Genomic DNA, 23,418 nt, shown 5'->3' with positions numbered 1-23,418 from the left:
GAGCAACTTGTTTAAATTTGTTTTTGTAGGTGAGAAACTTACTTTGGTTGATTTAAGCTTTTTTTCATATTGAAGTCTTTCACTATCCATTTCACTGACTTTTAATCTCAAATCACTGATCTCCTGAATTAGCCCCTGTCCAAAAAGAAAAACAAGAAACACATTAGATCCCTGTTCGCTGACGACATGATTATATATTTAGAGGAACCTGGAAATTCCACCAGAAAACTTTTAGAACTCATAAGTGAATTCAGTAAAGTAGCAGGTTACAAGATCAATGCTCATAAATCCAATGCATTTTTATACATAAGTGATGAATCTTCAGAAAGAGAAATTAGGAAAACTACCCCATTCACAATAGCATTGAAAAAAATAAAATACTTGGGAATCAATCTCACAAAAGAGGTGAAAGACCTCTACAATGAGAACTACAGAATACTAAAGAAAGAAATTAAAGAAAACCTTAGAAGATGGAAAGATCTCCCATGTTCCTGGATAGGCAGAATTAATATTGTCAAAATGGCCATACTACCTAAAGTGCTATACAGATTCAATGCAATTCCAATTAAAATCCCAATGATGTACCTTGCAGAAATAGAGCAAGCAATTATGAAATTCATCTGGAAGAATAAAAAACCTAGAATAGCTAAAGCAATCCTAAGTAGCAAGTACGAAGCAGGGGGTATTGCAATACCAGATCTTCAACTCTACTACAAAGCAATAGTAACAAAAACGGCATGGTATTGGTACCAAAATAGACAGGTAGATCAATGGTACAGAACAGAGGACACGGACACAAACCCAAATAAATACAATTTTCTCATACTAGACAAAGGGTCCAAAAATATGCAATGGAGAAAAGATAGCCTCTTCAACAAATGGTGCTGGGAAAACTGGAAAACCGTATGCAACAGAATGAAATTAAACCCCTATCTCTCACCCTACACAAAACTCAACTCAAAATGGATCAAGGACCTCGGAATCAGACCAGAGACCCTGCATCTTATAGAAGAAAAAGTAGGTCCAAATCTTCAACTTGTTGGCTTAGGATCAGACTTCCTTAACAGGACTCCCATAGCACAAGAAATAAAAGCAAGAATCAACAACTGGGATAGATTCAAACTAAAAAGCTTTCTCTCAGCAAAGGAAACTATCAGCAATGTGAAGAGAGAGCCTACAGAGTGGGAGAATATCTTTGCCAATCATACTTCAGATAGAGCGCTAATTTCCAGAATATATAAAGAACTCAAAAAACTCTACACCAAGAATAAAAATAATCCAATCAACAAATGGGCTAAGGAAATGGACACTTCACAGAAGAAGATGTACAAGCAATCAACAGATATATGAAAAAATGTTCAACATCCCTAGTAATAAGGGAAATGCAAATCAAAACTACCCTAAGATTTCATCTCACCCCAATTAGAATGGCGATTATCAAGAACACAAGCAACAACAGGTGTTGGCGAGGATGTGGTGAAAAAGGTACACTCACACATTGCTGGTGGGGTTGCAAATTAGTGCAGCCACTCTGGAAAGCAGTATGAAGATTCCTCAGAAAGCTTGGAATGGAAACACCATTTGACCCAGCTATCCCACTCCTTGGCCTATACCCAAAGGACTTACAATCAGCATATTACAGAGATACAGCCACATCAATGTTCATTGCTGCTCAATTCACCATAGCCAGATTGTGGAACCAACCTAGATGCCCTTCAGTTGATGAATGGATAAAGAAACTGTGGCATATATATACAATGGAATATTACTCCGCAATGAAGAATAAAATTATGGCATTTGCAGGCAAATGGATGAAATTGGAGAATATCATGCTAAGTGAGATAAACCAATCTCAAAAACTAAAGGACGAATGATATCGCTGATAAGCGAATGAGGACATATAATGGGGGGTGGGAGGGGTTAGCATTAGGTTTAGGGTTAGGTTTAGGGTTAGGGATAAGGAGTGTGGTAAGAATGAAGGAAAGAAGGACTGTATAGAGGGAAAAGAGGGGTGGGAGGGGTGGGGGGAAGGGAAAAAAATAATGAATCAAACATCATTGCCCTATGTAAACGTATGATTACACAAATGGTATGCCTTGACTCCATGTACAAATAGAGAAACAACATGTATCCCATTTGTATACAATAATAAAAAAAAAAAAAAAAAAAAAAAAAAAAAAGAAACACATTAGAAAAGCAGTGGCAGTTATCCATACCAAAGTAGCAGCTTGGATTCCTTCTCTTTTCTTCTTCTTCTCTCTCTCTTTCTTTCTCTTTCTCTCTGTCTCTCTCCCTGCCCCACCCTCTCCCTCTCTTTCTTTAGTACTTTCTCTCTTTTTTTTTTCTTTTAGTACTGGGCTCAATGCCCAGAAGTATTCTACCATGGAGCCACATCCTCAAGTTCTTTCTAATTTTTTATTTTGCTACATTGCTCAGGCTAGCCTTGAGCTCGCAATTCTCCCAACCTTTGGAGTCACTGGGATTATACGCATGTGCTACCTGAGCTATCTCTTAAGAAGGTGGGAAATCTGAAGAGGTAAATAGCTCCTAGGATTAAAGTTGTGCGAATCAAATCTGACAAATGGAAAAATAGTAAATGTATTTCCTTAAGACCAAACCATTAAAAAAAAATGTACTTGTTGATGGACAGCACCTTTATTTTATTTGTTTCATTTTTTCTTTTTCAATGTGGTGCTAAAGATCGAACCCAATGCCTCACACATGCTAGGCAAGCACTGTGCCACTGAGCTACAGCCCCAGTCCAAGACCAAACTATTTTCTTATTTAAAACACTGCTTTAAATTCCCACTGTTTCTGCCGTAAAGTGGTGGACTTACAAAAATAAATGATTAACAAAGTTCTACTGTTTGGATCTTGAGTATCCTCAAAGACACAAGCCCTGGTTCCCAGTATGGAGCTGTTGGGAGATGGTAGAACCTTTAAGGGTGGGGTCTAACGGGAGGTTCTGAGGTTTTTGGGGATGTGCCCTAGAAGGATCCTACAAGACCCTGGCCCCTTCCTCTCTTATTGCTTCTTGGCCATGGGGTGAGCAATTCTGTTCTTCCACACACATATTCCCATGATGCTCTCCTACCTCATGACTGGTCCAAAAGGAACAATGACAATTGATCATGAACTGGAACCTCCAAAATGAGCCAAAAGAAACCTTTTCTCTTTATAAATTATCTCAGGTATTTGTCATAAAGATGGAAAGCTGAGTAACATGGAAAAGCTTTCATATTTGCTTCACTACCACTTGCTAGATGTTCCTAGACTAAAACTATGAACTCTGTCTTTTAAAATAAACCAAAAAAAATTTCTTGTAAAGTCATTTACCTTGAGGGCCTTTTCAGTGACACCTAGGTATTTATTTATTTATTTATGTTGTTGTTTTTCATATTTATTTTTTTAAAAATCCAGAATGGATCAAAAAGAACACTCATCAAGGATGTAGGTGCCAGACGGGCCAGAGGGCAGCTAGAAAAGTATGCCTTAGGAACATTAGGAATTTAAGAACTACCTTATTTAAAAAGCTACCTAATATAAATAGCTAACATAAATAGTTTTCCATTGACCCAGCTTCTTCTGCCCCACCTACTACAAACATGGCACAGCTAGCTGTCTTGCCGAAGAACCCCATGTTTTATAGCAGTGCTCTTGACCAACTAGGATCTTCATCCCCATTATGGTCTCATTGCAGGTCATGGTGCATCTCCATTGATCTTCACCCCTTGAAAATATTGCCATTTCAGCATGAACCAACAAGAAGTCTTTATAATGATTAGTAAATCATCTACCCCCAACCCTTTCACATGCAGCTGAAAATTAACAGGCTAGGGAGAGAACATTGTGAACTCTGTACTGTGTAGAATCATCGCCCATTAAATGTTCATCAGCCAATGGTCACTAAATTTACATATTAAGGAAATTATATATTGAATACTGCAAAAATACAGTAAAGACTGAAGGTTGCCCATTTCTGCTCAGGAAGTCCCTTCACTCCTAAGCTTCATACAGAATGTGGTCTTCTTGGCTATAAGTACTATTACTGTTGTTTCTCCTCCTTTAGATCTTCCTTTTGTTCCCCAGTGCCAGAACATCCAGAGCCTTCTCTCTCAGATGCCATCTTTTTGAATGCCATTTCAAAAAGTTTCAGTGATGTCTGCTGAAGGGAAGATGCTGCCTGCCTAATGTTTTCTCCTGTTTTACTGTCTTTTCGAGTCAGGAATTCCTTCATTTTGGAAATCTCTTCTTTTAGTTTGTTGCACTCATCAGCAGGCAATTGGTCCTTGAATTCTTCCATCTTGGTTTCTGTGTCATGAATGATTCCTTCAGCCATGTTAACTGCTTCAATTCGTTCCTTCTTTTGTTGATCTTCTTCGACATACTTCTCTGCATTTTTAACCATATTTTCAATATCATCTTTACTCAATCCACCAGAAGATTGAATTACAATCTGCTGCTCATGTCCAGTGCCCTTATCTTTTGCAGAAACATGTACAATACCATTGGCATCAATGTCAAATATAACTTCAATCTGAGGGACTCCACCAGGGACTGGGGGAATTCCAATCAAAGTAAACTGTCCAAGAAGTTTGTTGTCTCCAGCCATCTCTCTCTCACCTTGACACACTTTAATTTCCACTTGAGTCTGGCTCTTCTTGGTTGGAACAGTGGTGTTCCTATCATTAATAAGTTTGGTAAAGACACCTCCCAGAGTCTCTACGCCCAGAGACAAAGGAGTGACATTCAGGAGCAGCACATCTGTGACATCACCAGCCAATACACCTCCCTGAATGGCAGCTCCAATGGCCACAGCTTCATCAGGATTAACAGCTTTACTTGGGGCTCGGCCAAAAAGATCTTGCACAGTTTGCTGAACCTTGGGCATTCTAGTCATACCACCAACAAGAATCACTTCTATGTTGCTCTGCTGACTTCTGCACTGCATAGCTTTTTGACATGGTGCAATGGTCCTCTTGATTAAATCAGTGATGATCCCCTCAAATTGAGCCTGGGTCAGCTTCATATTCAATTACCTGGGTCCAGAAGTATCCATTGTAAGATATGGTAAAATGATGTCAGTCTGCACAGATGAGGAGAGTTCACATTTAGCCTTCTCAGCAGCTTCTCACACCCTCTGAAGTGCCATGTTGTCTTTGGTCAAATGAACCCCTCTCTCTTGAACCCATTCACAATGTGATGTAATAGGCCCCAGTCGAAGTCTTCACCACCTAAGAAATTTCTGTGTCCCCATTGGTGGATTTCACCTCAAACACACCCTTCTCTATTTCCAGGATAGAAATATCAAAAGTTCCACCACCTAAATCATACACAGCAATGATTTTGTCTTCAGATTTGTCTAAACCATAGATCAGAGCAGCAGCTGTGGGTTCATTAATCACTCGAAGCACATTCAGTCCAGATATCTGGCCAGCATCCTTAGTGGCCTGCCTCTGTGAGTCACTGAAATAAGCAGGGACTGTGATTACAGCATTTTTTGCTGTGTGACCCAAGTAATTTTCTGCAGTTTCTTTCATCTTCATCAACACAAATGCTCCAATCTGACTTGAAAAGTACAATTTTCCATAAGCCTCGACCCAAGCATCACCATCAGAGGTATGGACAATTGTGAAGGGAACGTTTGTAATGTCTTTCTGTACTTCAGGGTCATCTTAGCGCCAGCCAATGAGATGCTTGGTGGCATAGAATGTATTGTTTGGGTTGGTGACAGCCTGTCACTTAGCTGGCATCCCAACAAGTCTTTCACTCGCCATGTTGTAAAGGCAACAACAGAAGGGGTGGTTCTGGCACCTTCAGCATTTTCCAGCACCTTTGCTTGTTTACCCTCCATAACTGCCACACAGGAGTTAGTAGTACCCAAATCAATACCCACAACTGCACCCTTGATTGCTTCTGATGCATAATCCCTCCCTGAAACAAACCTAAAAACCTCCTGGCTAAGGCCATTCCAGCCATCCTGGTGATGGGTGGCTGTGGGGCCCCGGGAAGCAGCAGTGCCCACCAGACGAGCTGCTGCTGTTCTGCTGGCACTTTTCATGGTGGCTAGACCTAGGGAGTAAGGACAAGTAAAGAAGCGCTCCGGTGGCCGGGTGCTGCGCAGCGCGGTGGTGGCAGCGATTCTTCGCCTAGTATTTATAAAAATATTTCCTTTAAACAAAAGATTCAATTTAAAGATGAAGGTCCTAAGTTTATATACTTACATAAACTTATATTTAGCATCATAATACAATTTTATATTGGAAAAATGAGTAAGAAAACAATCCTAATGTTTTCATAATAAAACATAAAAAAAAAATTGGCACCTTTTCTGCTGCCACTTTAAAAAAAAATTTGCTTGTAAAACTTGTCTAAATATTCTGAGTATATTTTTGCCTAGATTCCAGGGAGTAAGAAAAGGAATTTAAAATGTTAAACAATACTAACTCTTCCAAACAAGAAGCTCAAATACTCTGTAAAGGAGACTTCTTTTTTTTCTTGACTACACACCACAAAGGTTTCTCCAGTGGTTAATATCTTAAAATCCTTTTCTTCTTATATGACATTTATTTCTGGGCAATCAGTTCACCAACTACAGAAATATACAAAAGTGTCAAAAAAAGGTAGAATAAAGCTGTAACAACTTTATTAACAGATTATCCTCAAATTCCAAGTGTGATGATTCCACGTCATAAATGCTAGGGAAAAGGATGCTACAAAGAAATAAACTCTCCAGTAAATCTATAGGTTTTTGTAAAAAGGGTAAAACTATTACCTAACTTTATAAAATTGCTTTCTGATAATCATACAATGTTTCAATAAGAGGAAATAGATTTTTTTCCTTTTATGAGGTCAAGAACTATGTGACATTACTAAAAGTAAGTTTACTTATTAAAGTTCAGAACTAAAGTTGAAAGAAAGTCAGTTTCTCCCACTTAGTAATCATCCTTGTATAATACAAGTCATTAGTGATCTTCCTTCATCCAGTCTTTATAATATTTATGTTATGTTTTAGATAAGGTGTCCCCCAAAAGCTCATGTGTGAGACTGCAAGAAAGTTTAGAGGTGAAAAGATTGGGTTATGAGAGCCTAAACCTAATCAGTGTATCTGAAACTGTGAGCACTAAATAAACTCTTTCTTCTCTAAAATTGTTCTTGTTAGGTCTTTTGGTCACAGCAGTGAAAAGGCAGACTAAAACTATATTTTTCTACTTTTCCATTGTTAAAGAACAGCTTTGAATTCCTATCTGGCACTGTTGCACATTTTACCACTTCCTTTAGTGGCAATTTGCAAAAGAGAAGAAACACAGAAGTATATACTGGATTTTTTTATATTGAAAACAAACAACAAAACAAAAAAACACAAACAAACCAAAAAACAAACAAACAAAAAAACTCCTTGCCAGGTACAGTGGCACATGCCTGTAATCCTAGTGGCTCAGGAGGCTGAGGCAGAAGGATCCTAAGTTCAAAGTCAGCCTCAGCAACTTAGCAGGGCCCCAAGCAACTTAGCAAGACCCTGTCTCAAAATTAAATATAAAAAGGGCTAGGGATGTGGCTCAATGGTTAAGTACCCTTCTGTTCAATCCCTGGTACCAAAATGAAAAAAACCAACCAAACGAACAAAAAAACTATACTCAATTATCTTTCATGGCAATCCTTTAAACATGAATCTAAATTTCTAACTTGGAAGAAATAAATCTTCCCACGATTACTCAAATTGGAAAATATGGAAACTGATCCTTAATATGAAAATCTTTAGAAGGGAATATTAATTATTTCAATTAACTTCTTATCAGAGCTTCAGTCCTAAAGAAAACCTGTTACCTTCCCCTTTGTCCTTGTAGAGGACTCTTAAGGGGCTCCACAGCAATTGAGTTTTTGACACTGGAGTTCTTACCAGAAGAGGGCACTGTTGAACAATGTTAAAACATCTCTCATCGGCAATTCCTGGGACAATCAAGCCTGGAATCTTTCAAGGTTTCAGTATTAACTCACAATCTTTTGGAAATTGACTATATTTCTTCCTCATTTCAATGTTTTCTTAGAAATTAATATTCAAATATTTAAAAATTCTAAGACAAAGTTAAAGGACTTGGGATTCATGATATAGCTAGGAAAACACTTTGTTCCTATTGAACAATAACAGGAACATATATTCAATTCAGTTTTAATTTTGAAGACTTAATTTTTTTCATCTATAACATAACAAATATCAAATATTCTATAATTTGTAGGTATGTGCATACTACATTTCACCAACAGTGTTCAATATTTATTAGAAAATCATTAGGAACTGAGTTCTATGGGAAGTATGATGACAAGACCTTTGCCTATGGATGAGAATCCAAGAGTGAAATAAGGAAGCAGTGAGGGAATGTGAATGAAAATGCAGATAAATCTCATAAATGTAAACATTGTGCTAGGATCATACCAAGAAATACCAAAACACTTACAATTTAGTCCCAAAGTTTGGTTAGCATCTCTTACCCAAATTAAACTAACAGGTTGAACAGGTTAAGGCTTCCTTTAAACTTTGCATATCTTTGTAGATTATATACAGAAGGCCACTTCTTGATCCCTTTTCCTCTTCCTCCCCTGTAGCAGAACTAGCTCCACTGACATGTTGTCTACCTATCGACTGATTCTATTATTATGTTAGGCAGTGACTCTGAGGTCAGGGAATGACAGAAAGAAGAAAAAGGAAAATACCCAAATGAATTTTTAAAGAAAAAGAATCCAAGAAAATGAAATAGAAAAGGAGGAGAGAATTTGGAGAATTTCTGCAGCTCTTTACATTTAACTAATTTATTTTATTAATTTATTGCAGTTTGGGAACTGAATCTAGATTTTTTTTTTTTTTTTTTTTTTTTGTGGTGCTGGGGATTGAATGCAGGGCCTCGTGCTTGCGAGGCAAGCACTCTACCAACTGAGCTATATCCCCAGCCCTGAACCTAGATCTTTTCACATGCTAGTCAAGCACTCTAACACTGAACTACACCCAGCCCTACATTTCATTTTAAAGAACAAAACTACAAACTAGAACACGTGGATTAACAATAAAATAGGGATAACAGACAATTAAGTTTGCTTAGCCACAGGTTATTTTAGGTTGTAGAATCTACCCTGAGTTTCAAAAAAGTACAGTGAGTTTCAGTTAATTGAATGATTTATGTGTGGAACAGACCAAAAGTAGAAGACCAAATTAAATGACCTCTACAAAGCTTTGTGATTTTATGATTGTATGATGTGGACATGTTCTCTATATGCCTAAAAACATCCTCTTATTATATAAATAAATAATTAGTGTGCCTAAATAAGGGCTCCTAGTAAAATCATGCATGTAAATACATTATTTTAAAAATTCAGAAAATTGGACGAATAGATGCTAGAAATATGTTGAAGTCAAAGTATTTCTACAGTCTAAAGAAAGGATTAATATTTCAAAGCAAAGTCCCAAAATAAAAATTACTATTAGCATTTAGCAATAAAATTCAATGTAATTAAAGTTTATTTGCTTATTTTTGGTGCTAGGGATAAGAACTCAGGGTCTTGTGCATACTAAGCACATTCTCTAATACAGAGCTACACCCTCTAAAGTTTATTGTTAAAAAGAAGTAGGATGAAGGTATATGGTAATGAGCTACTTCCCCTTCACACCTTCAGGGAATTTCAGCTTTGCCCTAGGAGTGTTTGTGTGTATGTGAGTGAAAGACACACACAAAGAGAAGGTGGCACTTACCTCTGTGTCTCGAAACCTATCTTCATAATCCAATCTGTCCTTCTCTACAGTTGTCAGTTTTAACTTCAAGTTAGATATTTCAGCCATTAGATCCAACTTCTGAGTTTCTAAGGATGTCCTACTCAGAAGCTCCTATTAAAATAATAAGAAATACATTCAAATGTTGTTTTATTATAGATGTCCGCATGTAAATTTGAGAAATGTCTGCATGTAAATTTGAGACATTTATGATCACAAAGCAGCAAAGATCTGAAGTAGAGGGTGCCTTGAAGAATAATTACTAAATATATGTACTTTTAGAAGATTATTTACCCTTCTTTGAACAGAACTAAACACATCAGTTTATTAGAGCAGATATATATATATATATATATATATATATATATATAATATATATATTATTGAGGATATTAATATACATAAACCTTTTTTTTTTCAGACAGGGTCTTGCTAAATTGCCCAGGCCGGACTCCAGGACTCAGCCTCTGGAGTAGCTGAGATTATAGGAGTGCACGACTGCACTTGATTCTTGTCTACTCTCTTTTTCCTTGGTACTGGGATTGAACCCATGCCAAACCTGCACTCTACCACTGAGCTACACCATCAGCTCCCTTACATATTCCTAAGACCACTGATGATGATGATGATGATGATGATAATTATGTCTGCTATGTACCAGGTACTGATGTGACATATATTAAATGATTCCATCCCTGCAAAAGTCTTGTGACGTAGACTCTTATCCTCATTCATCAGAGGAGGAAACTGAAGAACAGAGGTTAAGAACTTGTCAAAGTCATATGGCAAGGAAATGACAGCAGGAATTCAACCTAAGCTGTTCTGCAACAATGTGTATTCTGTCTACAAACCTATAGGGTCTCTCATATATGAGGACTGTGTGTGAATGAGTACAAGTTTGTTCCCAATAACACAGACAATATATAGTGATTATATTTTCCTTAATTGTAAAATATGTTCTCATGGTTGAGTGAGGGAATTGCATGAATGCAAAAGAAGAAAATAACCTACAATCCCATTAATATTTTGATTCTAATTAAATACTTTATGTCTATGTGTTTTGAGAACCCTTCTAGAGTTTTGCTTAAAATGTGCCAGTCTGAATGAATCTGGAAATTCACTGCTGCATCAAAGTAAAGACAGACCCTCCCACTCCCACCCTCATCAGCTTCTGTACATACCTGCTGCAGCATTTCTTCTGTGACGTTCAGCTTCTCTCTGTGCTCTTCAAGACAAAACTCCAGATCTCGAATCTTCTCTCCCTGAGCCTCAACCTGGTCTGTTAACACGCTGACCTACATTTAGAGTAAAATACTGCAATGAGTTAGAAAGAACTTGGGTTCCACTAGGTGTGATGGTACACACTTAAAATCCCAGCAGCTTGGGAGGCTAAAGCAGGAGAACTGCAAGTTGGAGGCCAGCCTGGGGAAACCTAGGCAGATTCTGTCTCAAAATAAAAAAGAAAAATGGCATGCGATACAGCTCAATGTTAAAGTGCTTGCCTAGCATGTTCAAGGCCCTAGGTTTGATTCCTAGGACCAGGAAAAAAGAAAAAAAAAAAAAGGAATTAAAGAAAGAAAGGAAGGAAGGAAGAAAGAAAAACAGAATTCAGATCCCACTGGAATACTTTATTTGTCTAAGTGGAACACAAACTGGAATAATCTCACTACTCATGCTAAAGAAAAACAATCTGAGAAGACAACAGCAGTCTTTTATAGTTCTATTTACATGTTGCTTTTGGATCTAGAGTTCCTACTCAATTTAGGAGAAAGTAAGTGCTGACTGGGAATGTGCAATACTTTATAGATTTCAATCAATGATGAGAAAAAGTATGAACACAAATTCTGTTTTGGGGGATGCAGGAGATAGTAATAGAATGGAAGAGAGGAAATAAAGTTAATACTTGAAACCAGTATTGTCAAGGACTATTCATATCTGATGCTTGAAGAATAAGGAAAAGAACCCAGGGAATTCAAATTCCACAATATCTTTCAAGGTCATGCTGATTGCAAACGTATTCAAAGCCAAGGTACACGGTTGGGGGTGTAGCTCAATGCTAGAGTATGTGTATAACATGTGTAAGACCCTTGGTTCAAGCTCCAGCATTTAAAAAAAAAAAAAAAAAAAAAAGCCAGGGTACATTGAAACATAACCAAAGGTTCACAAGAAACTATATAGTTACTCCTTCATCCTTAGTGCTTATTGAGAGCCACACGATTTTCCTGATTGTCATCAGTCTAGTAAAAATATTTTTATTCATTTAGCTCAAAATACCAAAGTAAAAATTACTTGAACATTATGAGGAAGTAAGTAAATTTAGTGCACAAGCAGGATTCCACTCACTGTTGTGTTTTGTTCTGTTTGGCCCATGGTATCATTTTACAAATAAAAAAATTATACATACAATATTCAGAAATTATAACACTGATATTTTTATACTATATTCATATATTTGAGTGTTTTGTTACACATTAAAATGTAATTAAAAATCAGATCAAAGAGGGATGAGATTAGAAGGCACTAAGCTTGTATTCAGACTGTCCCTGAAGAACTGAGGCTAAGAACTGCTTGCTCTAGGCTGGATATACATACACATTCCACCAATATCCTATTCCCTATTGTGTACTAATGGCCTACTGCACTTCTAATAGCAGCCTCATTGCTGTAAGCAATTACCATCTCCATTTAAAATAGTCTTATAAGTACAGGTTTCTCTTGGTATCTATGTGGGATATGTTCCAGCATCCCTGCAAATACCAAATCTGTAGATGCTCAAGTCCTTATATAAAATGGCATGGTATTAAACATAGCCTTTAAACATTGTCCTGTATACTTTAAATTATCTCTGAATTACCTAAGACAACATAAGTGCCATGTAAATAGTTGTTATATATATATATATTGTTTAGGAAATAATGACAAAAGAAAACCTGTACACATTTAAAGCAACTTCAATTTTTCCAAATATTTTTGATCCAAAGTTTGGAGGGCCAACTCTACATCATGAGAAAGGTGATGTTTAAAATTACTTGCCTGAAGAACAAGGGATTCTTTATCATTTTCTAAGCGTGCTAACCTTTCTTGATACACATCTCCATTCCCAGGTAAGTGTCCGTTTGTCTGAAAAAGGAAATAATATTGGTAAGATGGACTCTCCTTTTAGACTGACATGTTGTGAGTAAACAAAAATTACTTATTTTTAATCCAAGAAAGCTGAATTACATTCAGCACAGCTGTCACTGCCATTAATGGGATATGTGAGAATTCATTTACTTATATACATAAGAAAGGCACATTGGGCATTTGGATATGACTTTACCAACCTAAACAACTTCCTAACAATCAGAAAATTATGACTGTCAGAAACGGCACTACTGATATCCTTCAGTGACAACAGACACACTCCCAGAACCATGCGAAGTCTTGAGAGTGTATCGTGGGGTCTGATACCACTGTTTTCCCTGAACGCTCAATATCACTAATTCTGGGTGTGGAGAGTGGTTGGGACCTTTGACACCTTTCTATTCCCACTATATTCATCCCCAGGCTCCACATCCAGGACGGCAGATGCCTGCCTTTAAGTAGGAGAAAATAGGGGCAACTTACACTATGGCTTCTTCTTGCTCTCTCAGGTCTCTTAATCTCAGGACAACCTTCCCTGCTTCTTTGAAGCCTTAAGCCCTGGAAGCCTTTGTCTCTTCTCCCAAAAGCTCAACCACTCAGTGCACACTCATAGCATTGACTCTGCTTATCAGTGTCTTACCACTTTCTCTCTTGACCTTGTTAACTTCTTTTGAATTTGCTTGTTTGTGTAATGTCATGTTCAGCTCCTGGGCAGAGTCCCTAAATTGGTATTATCTTATAACCTCCACAGCATCTGGCTCAGTGCTCTGCACATACTGACACTCAATCTTTCTTCTCCTCTCTTTTTTTTTTTTAAAGTCAGATTTGCATATATTTATGCATGGTATAAATGCCAAAGGAAGTATAGATTGAGAAGGAAATACAGATTCCTTTTCTCAGCTCTCATTCGCAAGTCACAAAAGAGATACTGAAAAAGGCTCACAAAGAGCAGAAATGTAAAAATACCACTTTAAAATAGTAGTATGTTATTTGTGTCTTTTAATCTCATTTAACTAGTTCATAACCACCTAATATGCAATCCTCACAGAATTTCTGGATTCTCTATTCAAATACAACAGAAATAAAAGCTAGCTGGAGTCCCAAATGGATAGATGGGGTAGCTGAAAAAGCAAGTAACACCTTTAGAATGAGAGAAAAATATAAACAGAATTTCCTGGGATATAACATCTGATGTGACATCTGTTATTTTTCCAGAATTAACTGGTACCATTGTTCTACCTTTCCAATTAATGCAGTTTCCAGTATTAGTTCTGGGAATAACAAAAGTCTTGTGTTGGGGAGGAAAAACAAAACAAAAATGGGGCTTCAACAAAAAAAAATCCCAAATTTCAGGATGTTTCTTCTACACACTTAGGCATGCTGGATCATTTCCCAAGAGGCCAAAAAACAACCAGAAGTTAAATTAGTAAGTGTGCAATGTGCATTTAGGGTAGATAAAAAAAAAAAGTTAAGATCAGCTGTTTGACCACATACCTACACAATTACCACTACATAACTCTGTTCATGTTAACTCAAGAGTCAGAATTAAATTACAAGAGTCTGAAGGAGTCGTCTGAATGACTTCCATCCCTGCGGATGCCGCAGAAATGAATTCACATAACTTCTTGAGGACAGTCTTTTGGAAAACAGCCAGGAGGCATAATGCATGTTCTCAATTGAAAAAGTACAACTTTAAATTCCTCATGTTGATTATGAATATTAACAGGCATCTGGTTTTAAAATCCCATGCAAGCAACTTTTTATAAACATATTTCTCATTAGGTAGAAAAAAATACTTTTTGTTCATTGAAGACAAGAACTAAAACTTTTCTTTTTCCTTTTTTAAAGTGATGAGATTTTGTCATGCTGCCCAGGATGGCACTGAACTACAGGGCTCAAGTGACCCTCCTGCTTCAGTCTTCCAAGTAGCTAACACTGAGTAGCTGAGTAGTATACACCACAGCACTCCACCAAAATGTATTCTTATTCTTCTTATTTTTTCCATGTGCTGGGGGTTGAACTGAGGGCCTCATGCATGTATGCATGAGTTCTTACAGTGAGCTATCATCCTACCTCCTTTTTTTCTGACTGGAAGAAATACAAGTCTTTCAAACTATTAAGTATGACAGAGAAATAGATGTTCCAAAATCAGTTCACCAAAATTTAAAAAAATGATGGAAACTGAGCAAAATGAGCATAATTATGTTTCTTAATATATTGACATTTATAAACACTTATTATACTCAAGATTAGTTTAAATTTTTTTTAAAGCAAAATTTAGGAGTTACCACTAGAATAGTTAAATACTTGTGTTAACTTATTCATGTAGGTAAAGATCTATTCTACCCTTGTATTGGTATTTCTGCCTACAGTTACCTCTGACATTCTTATGGCAAATCTGTTAGGTAAATACCTTGTCACCTCCATTCTTCCTTCAACTCCTGTGCTCCACTATGAGATCACTCAAAACTTCCTCAAACATGGCATGCTTTCTCACATACTAATTTTATTCCTTCTGCATGGGATGTCTTTCCCTTTCCTATTCTTTCCTCAGGCTTTAGGGTCCATTTCCACTGGAGGGGTGGTTGGTGAGGTCTTCCTTGAAATACAGTTCACTCATGTGCCAGTTACAGCATCAGATGCACCTTTATTACAGCAGGCATCACATGAAATGGACTAAGTGTGTCCCTCTCTCAGAATCTATATTCTTTTTTTTTTTTTTTTTTGGGGGGGTGCTGGGGATCGAACCCAGGGCCTTGTGCTTACAAGGCAAACACTCTACCAACTGAAATATCTCCCCAGCCCCAGAATCTATATTCTTTATGAGTAGATTCATCTTTGCATCTAACACCCTGGGTACAAACTAAATAATTGCTGAATGAAGGAACAATAATATGTGTTCAATAAACACTGGTTGAGTGTAAGATGAATGCATGTTCATTTTTTAACTGGACTTCTTGCTTCTTGGCAAGACTTTTATTCATGTGTCCTCTACAACTGTGTACTACTCCATGGCTAGACTCTGGATGAGTTCCTTTCTCCTTGAGCCTGTGCTCCTTTACAATACTTAGGAGGTGGTCTTGGAGACAATGGGACGGACAAGTTGAAGCCTCTTTTATGCAGTTTTTTAGTGCACAATACTGTATTATCTTCTGCATCTTTCCTTTCTTCCTGCCAGTGTCCAGGGAACTGAAAGCTCAACATTCTCCTTCTCTTTGGAACCCTGATTTCCTGATTCCTTTAAACCTATACTTACTACCTTCACTTATTCATGTAAGTTACTTTATTCAAAACTTCAGAAACACCTTCAAAACAACCCTCTGTACTTTAGCATTGTGCAACCCCTATTGATCCACATTCAACCCATCTGAAAGTTTGAGTCAAACTCGAATCAATGGGGATTTCAAAGTACAACATCCAAATAATGGAGGATTGAGTAGAAATCCGGTTCAGATATAGCAGTCTGACTTTAAGAAATGTATGGTGTTCATCAGATTGTCCTGGCATGGTAGAGAGAAAAATATCTAAAAAGCTTTATTTTTCACAGAATTACAGAATCTCAGAACTAGCCAGTAATTTCACCTGGGAATATGAATTTCCTGAATGCACACGGTAAGTGCTACATATAACATTAGAGTATTACCTACCTTACTCTTCACCATCTAAGTGAAATCTTCCCTATATCAATTTTCTTTTAATTATTGAGTATTAAAATGCACAAATATGTAATAACTGTTACTATTCTGCCTTTATATGTGTTTAAAACTTTATTAAAACAAAATTTCAAATACATGTAAAATTAGACTAGCTTGATGAAACCCCATGCACATGTAGCTTAATTTCAATAGTTATTAATTCATGTAAGTGGGAGCTTTTGCCTGTCATTTTCACTTAAAGTATTGCTTTCCCTTGATTTTTTGGGTTCTGTTGATTTGCATTAGACTACAGTTGTCTTCTCATCTTCATTTTGCTTTTTTCTTTCTTCCTGAGCTCTGTTGTCCTTTCTAAATCCAAAATCAACATGCAAGGCAGTGATTTGCCATGATGGTAGTTATTTATAAAACAGTAACATATTTTGAATGCAACAGACCAAAATCAGGGTGCTATCTAAATGAAAATGAGGGAAGAAAAATCAGTTCTTTTATAAGGATACTAAATATTAATAAATAGACTAGCATTACTACATATACATAAATACACATACCCCACCCAATGTCCTTATTGTGAAAACCAGTTTTAAAAACTGTCTTGACTCATAATTTTATTTTAAAAAATTCAGCATTGAGGGGGGAAACATGAGGCTCAGTCCACTAAATCTCCTTTAACTAAAAGTTATCTCTGGCCACCAAAAGACATATCTACTACTAGGGTGTGTCTTGTCCTCATCAGTATTTATATCTCTATCACTGCAATTAAACATTTATTGTACATCTGCTCTCTGTTAGACATTGTTCGAGACTGAGATGAGACTTGAATCCTTTAGCCACAAATACTGCAGTCATATTTCACTTGAGTCCAACACAATAAAGCATCTCACACTGTTTTGTGTCCAAGAGTCAAAGAGCACAATATTAATAATGTTGGAAATCAATCTATCAGACAGAGGTAGTGGTCTATTCCATGTCCTCTCACCAGATGTGATGGAATGAGGGCATGTGGGTGGCAAGGCTCCATCCTTATACTGTACAAAGATAATGATCTCAGTGCAACACTGACTGCCATTTAAGCATCCCTTCCGATTTGCCAGTGCCTATGGTGTATTACTACACCTCTAACTCTGGGTCAGTCCTGCAAACAGTTTGCTTGTTTTCCCCTCCTAAATTTCTATTGCAGCTCAAAAGATTAAATAAGATCCTCAAACAATAGGTAAAATCTGCTTAGAAGCCCTTCTTTATCTCCCAAATCTCATCATTATTTCTGCTCAAAAAAAAAAAAAAGGGGGGTGGGATGCCTCACATGTATTTCATCACACTCACAAAGCCCAACCAAGGCCTTCAGCTGTAAAAAAACATCAGTTTATTAAGTGTTGTCAGAACATGCTTCAGAGGCAGAACCTCAGAACAAGCCTGAACATATTCTGCACTTTTCAAGTAGGGCTGATGTAGTCAAAAACAGACTAGCTTTTACATCTGTGTTTGGTTTTCCTGAGTTTTATTTTCTCGGTGTTTGCTTTCAAGAGACAGAAAGTGTCGAATAGAGCAAAAACAGTGCTCTGGAGTAAGGAAGATCACAGCAGGTAGCCAGTCTCCAAGATATACTATTCAAGAAGTTCAACTACATCTGAAAGTCTGCCTCAAGAAGATGATGCCAAGCACTCTCATCTGCCAGTCATGACAGAAATATCTTGAGAGTGCTTCTCTTACAGCATTTAGGTGTTCTATTACCAAAATATCAATTGTTAAGATATAGTGGCTGCTTGGTTTTACAGTTAAGGCATACACAGCACCCTGGCATGTGTGTAGCCACGGCTGATGCAGTATAAGCAAGTTAGATAGATTTCCTTAGTGTCTCCTAAAAGGTTCTTATAGATGCCTTGCTTGAGTGGGGAAGATAACCTCTGGTTCCCCTTCTCTTATTTGCATGCAGACCACCATGATTCTTGAAGCTTCTGCAATGGGGAAAAGGGTACATGTTGAGAATACATCATCCTAGTACAGGTCAAAGTCCCCTGAGTTGATAAAGAAATGAAGGTCCCCAAATCCCTAGAAGATAAGCCCCAGCACCTATCCTGGTGTAGTAGCACATTCAGTCATTCATTCACCCATCTCATTCTTCATTTAGTCCATATTTGTTGAAAGCCAACCATGTGACAGGATACATATCCAGCAAAAGAATCTCTCTTCTACTCTGGGAAGGATAACATAAGAGAAAAAAAAAAAAATGTTGTCCTTATTGTTCTTCTTACTTACTGGTTCTTTCATCACTTACATAAAGTATAAGAGAAAACTCCTTTTATTCAATCCTAACAAATACCGCAGTACGGGATTCCATTAAAAGTACATCTCTCATCTTGCTCTCTGCACTGGACTCTCAACGGAGAATTCTGCTGACTTAGTCAATTTGTTTTCCTATGACTGAGCCTCAGAGGCAAACTGCTGTAATTTTAGCTAGGATGTCTCTCTGAGACACTGCATAACTCAGATGACTGTGATCCTTTATGGGACACAATCTTAAGATGTACCTTGTTTGCCAAGGCCTGAAAAAACATCCCCTGGAGGCACACATGAGGATGGAATGAACTGTGCAGCCGGGAGTCAGGGACCCATGGAGAAATGCCAGCAGCCCTGGGAAGAACATGTCCTACAGTTGAACTCTTTGATGAGTATTTGTTTTTTTATAGAAACTTCTAAAAATATATACTTGGAATAAATATTATCTACTTTCAAAAGTATACAAATAAGAAATATATTATGATAACTGAATAAGTCCCAGAAGCTGGTAAAGATTGCCTCATTTCCCACTGATTTGGATTTATCATCAGAAGTGTTTTCACCCCTTTTGTTGAAAATAGTATTTTTAGAACTTCTGCTGACTTTGAGATTGTCTCATAATTAAAACTGCCAAGTAATCAGACACATTAGTGATTTCATTGTCTGACCCCCTTGCTGATGAGGATCAGTGTCATAATCCTCAGTTTCATTGATTGGAAGAAAACACTGCAATAATGTTCCGGGTAACTCATTTAATTAGATCTAAAATAAATGAAACCTACATGCTTGACTCAAAGAATTGGACATATTTTTCTATTTGCCTTCTTAACTCTGGAGCATGCTAAAGAACATAATTCTCCATGATTAATATTTGTGTTAACAAATAACATTTCACAATCAAAACAGAATTCTGTCTCAGTAACTGAAGAAATATGCCAAATATTAGTTTAATCACAGAAGACACATTTCTAAGTCTTAAAAGAAATTTGATTTCTAGAAGCCTACAGCTACAGATACACTATTAAAACAAAACCATATTTATAATTTTTTGTCCCTTAACTGTAACACAAAGCTAGTATTTTTACTTACTTTTCTTTTATCCAGCTTCTAATTATATGAAACAAATAGGCAGCAGCCAATTAGTAGTAAAGAAGTAAGCTTCATCCTATTGGAAACTAGGGGATCTCCCTGTTCTGACCAAAATAATAATTTTGCACTAATGCCTAGTTACACTAATAGAGACTTTAGGAACGTGCACTCTCAAGTCGATCAAATTAACCATGAAAGAAACCTTAATTATGAAACTGGCATCATGAACAAATTTTTCTAAAATATCATGGACATTTCTCTACAGTCTGAGAAATGTCTACTCTTTTGTCACAAGAAGTGAACCACATCCAGGTGATTTTAACTTAACCCCCTTGTAACTGTTCACAGCCTCTTTTCCCTCAATACAAAGGGATCCTGTTAAACATTTCCTCTCTACTCTCTCCTGTCTATTCCTCAGCATCCTTTTTGACTGGTCACCTGCCAGGCTTACTAACGAGTGCTCACATATACTACCATGGGCTCCTCACAATGCTGTGTGGCAGAGACCATCATTCTCATTTTATAGAAGAGGGAATAGAGACAAAGAGAACTTAAGAAAAAATTTCCAAGTCACACAAGCTTCTAAGAGTTAGAGACAACATTAAAAAGCATTAAAATCTGGTATACTGTCTCCAGAGCCTGCATCTGCGGCCTAGATGCAATCCTGCCTTCTTTATCATTGACTGTTTTTTCATATCAGGAACTCCTTTATTTGGCATTTAGCCAAGTTCTCCATATACAGTATGAAGGAGGAATTTGCTAGGATTTTGTGTTCCTTTGATTCTATGATGTCATCAATTTTTATCTCACTAGTATTTAATTTTTAACTGCAGCAGTATGCACATGTAAAATTTACCATCTTAACTAATTTTAAGTGTAGAGTTCAGTTATATTATGTACATTCATACTTTCTGCAAATATCACAATCATTCATCTAAAAAACTCCTTCCATCTTGCAAAATTGAAACCATACACCATTAAATATTATCTTCCCATTCTCTCCTTCCCTCAGTTCCTGGCAGTCAACATTCTACTTTGTTTTTATAAATTTAACTATTCTAGGTACACTATTAATGGGAAAAAAAAAAAAAAAGACGAGGAAGGAAAGAAAAATGAAAGAATGAATCCCAGCTAAAATGTATACTATTTCCCATTTTAAGATCATAAAACACAATCCAACTTCTGAAATATTCAAAAGGAAAAATCTAGTATTTTCATAATCATTGAATTATAAGTGTAAGACTATCTGTTGGATTCTCAATGCTGGCTCAAGTTCCCTTTTGCTTTCAAAAGTTAAGTCTAACCAGTAGGAAGAGAGTGACTATTGTTTCACAACTATACCTTTATTATTCCAAACACCCATTCCTGCTCTCCTCTGCAATTTTGTTTTTTGCCTCGTGTCATCTTTCTTTTTTTATTCTTTCTTTCTCTGAGTGCTTGAGAAAGCACTCTGAATTTGAAAGGTTTGGGATCAAGATGAGGGAATAGATGTAAGTAAATTAGACAGGTATAAGTAAATTTAACAACAATAACAACAAATCCTTATTTCTGTGAATCTGCAACCACTTGTTATTTTCAAGATCATAACTGAATCTGTAAGTTCAGTGAGGTATTTGTCATTTTGTGGATTCAAAATGTCAAATAAGAAGATAGAAAGCAACCAAAAATACAAACCAACAAACCAGTACTCCAAGGAATAAACAAATAACTTCAGTTCATCTAAATATGCATATTATTCTATCATTCACGGAGCATCATTCATTACACATATAATAATTGAGCACCTAATGTATGCTTTTATCATTCTAGACATCAAGAATGCAATGGTTTATTTTGTTTTGTTATTGTTTAAAGGAAAAATTCTCTGATTCATGATACTTACATTCTGGTTGGAAAGACAGAAGTAAATTATATAAACATGACAAATACATAGAACACAAGAAAGAGAGGAATGCTTAGGAAAAAAATTATGCAGAGAGAAAGAATAAATGTGTATAATTTTATATAAGGTGGAAAGAGCCCTACTGAGAGTACAACTTCTGAGTAAATATCAAGAGAATGCAAGGGTGTTAGCCATCTGAAGAAAGTTTTCACAGTGAGCAGCTGTGAGTAGGCCCTGAGGCTAGTTTACTTGGCATGTCTGAACATCAGCGATACCACCATTGCAGTTTCTGAAAAAGGAGTGTCAGGACCTAACTAATATTCAGATATTATTGTTATCATCATCATCCCTTTTTATCATTCTCAGAAATACTTTAACAGAAAAGATTAAGCACCCCCACTAACGGATGGATCATACTATGTGCACTCAGATACACAGAGGTAAATTGGGGGACAACATAAGAACATTCAGCACAGGGTGGCCTGGGAGTACCAGCATTGTATCACATTACATGAAAATATTTTAGCTATAATGTGTGCTGTTAAGCTTCCCAGAGCAAGCAGCTTTTACTTGTACCACAGATCCAGAAACAGATCTTGATCTTTCCATAAAAATTTTCATTAGTTTTACATAAACACAATTAACTCATAAGCTATTACTAAAAATTAAGTAGCCTTTAAATATTTAAAAATACCACCTCTCTTATCTTTGAATCTGCTTTTGTGATAATCTTAAGATTTTGTGTTCAACACATATTGAAAAAAAAAAGAAGTGGTATTTACCACTGTGTCTAGAGGAAGGGTGGCCCTGCTATATCCTTAATTTTCGAGAAGGCCTAGAAAGAAGGCTCGTTCCAAACACCACTTAAAGTCCAAATCCAGAACCCAACACCAGAACTGTAATTGAAGTAACTGGCACAAACCACAATATGGCACTTCATATCAAATGTCACTACTAAACTTCTATTGCTTTTTGAAGTGTCTTATTCATTATACTTTACATAGAGAATTACCATTGAAACCTTTGTAGTGAACTTCTCATTATTACTGAGAAAGCATCTATTATGTACAGGTTCTTTCCTTTACGAGACTATTTGTTTTAAGCCACAATTGGTTATTCAGACGCAATTTAAAAGCCTATCCATTTTTATGAGCAAATCGGGTAACAGGTCGGCACTCATACACAGTGACACTTCTAAAAAACTTATCTTTAAAAGGAACTGGGATCTCTTAAGGGATAAAAGAGAAACAACATGGAACCCTGTAATTTTTTTTCTTGTTCTAATCAGATATTCTATACTTTAAATTTTGGAATAAGCAACCAAGATTCACAGCACAGATACACTACATACAGACATCTACCATTTGACTCTGGAGCCACTCAATAAGCGTTTCTGCTGTAGAATCAGGGATCTGGCATCTTAAGCCCTCCTTTTCATCTGATTCCATCATCTCTAACAATCCGCGCAGGTCTTCCACAAGGTGCAGAACTCGCAAACTTCCCATGAATGGAGAGGTGGGAGACTGGCAATCGAAGATCCCATTGGAATATTCCAGGGCCTTAGAACCTAGGTTTAAAAAAAAAAAATCAGAAATCAAGAGAATTTATGTTACATAAAACATCATAGCTAACGG

At 36.7% G+C, this 23,418-nt stretch overlaps 1 protein-coding gene and 1 pseudogene across 1 annotated transcript in view; both read right to left on the bottom strand.

Moving 5' to 3' along the window:
• The window catches only part of Ppfibp1 (PPFIA binding protein 1), a 224,170-nt gene that overhangs the window by 47,722 nt on the left and 153,030 nt on the right, over positions 1 to 23,418 (bottom strand). Inside the window, 5 exon segments of the mRNA XM_047548085.1 lie at positions 43 to 135; positions 9,743 to 9,874; positions 10,942 to 11,055; positions 12,794 to 12,880; positions 23,146 to 23,351. Of these exon segments, the coding sequence (XP_047404041.1) occupies positions 43 to 135; positions 9,743 to 9,874; positions 10,942 to 11,055; positions 12,794 to 12,880; positions 23,146 to 23,351 (632 nt within the window).
• Positions 4,046 to 6,082, bottom strand: LOC124982157 (stress-70 protein, mitochondrial-like; annotated as a pseudogene).

This window comes from Sciurus carolinensis, chromosome 4, assembly GCF_902686445.1.
Source record: "Sciurus carolinensis chromosome 4, mSciCar1.2, whole genome shotgun sequence".
Classification (NCBI taxonomy): domain Eukaryota; kingdom Metazoa; phylum Chordata; class Mammalia; order Rodentia; family Sciuridae; genus Sciurus; species Sciurus carolinensis.
This window is presented reverse-complemented; position numbering and strand designations above follow the sequence as displayed.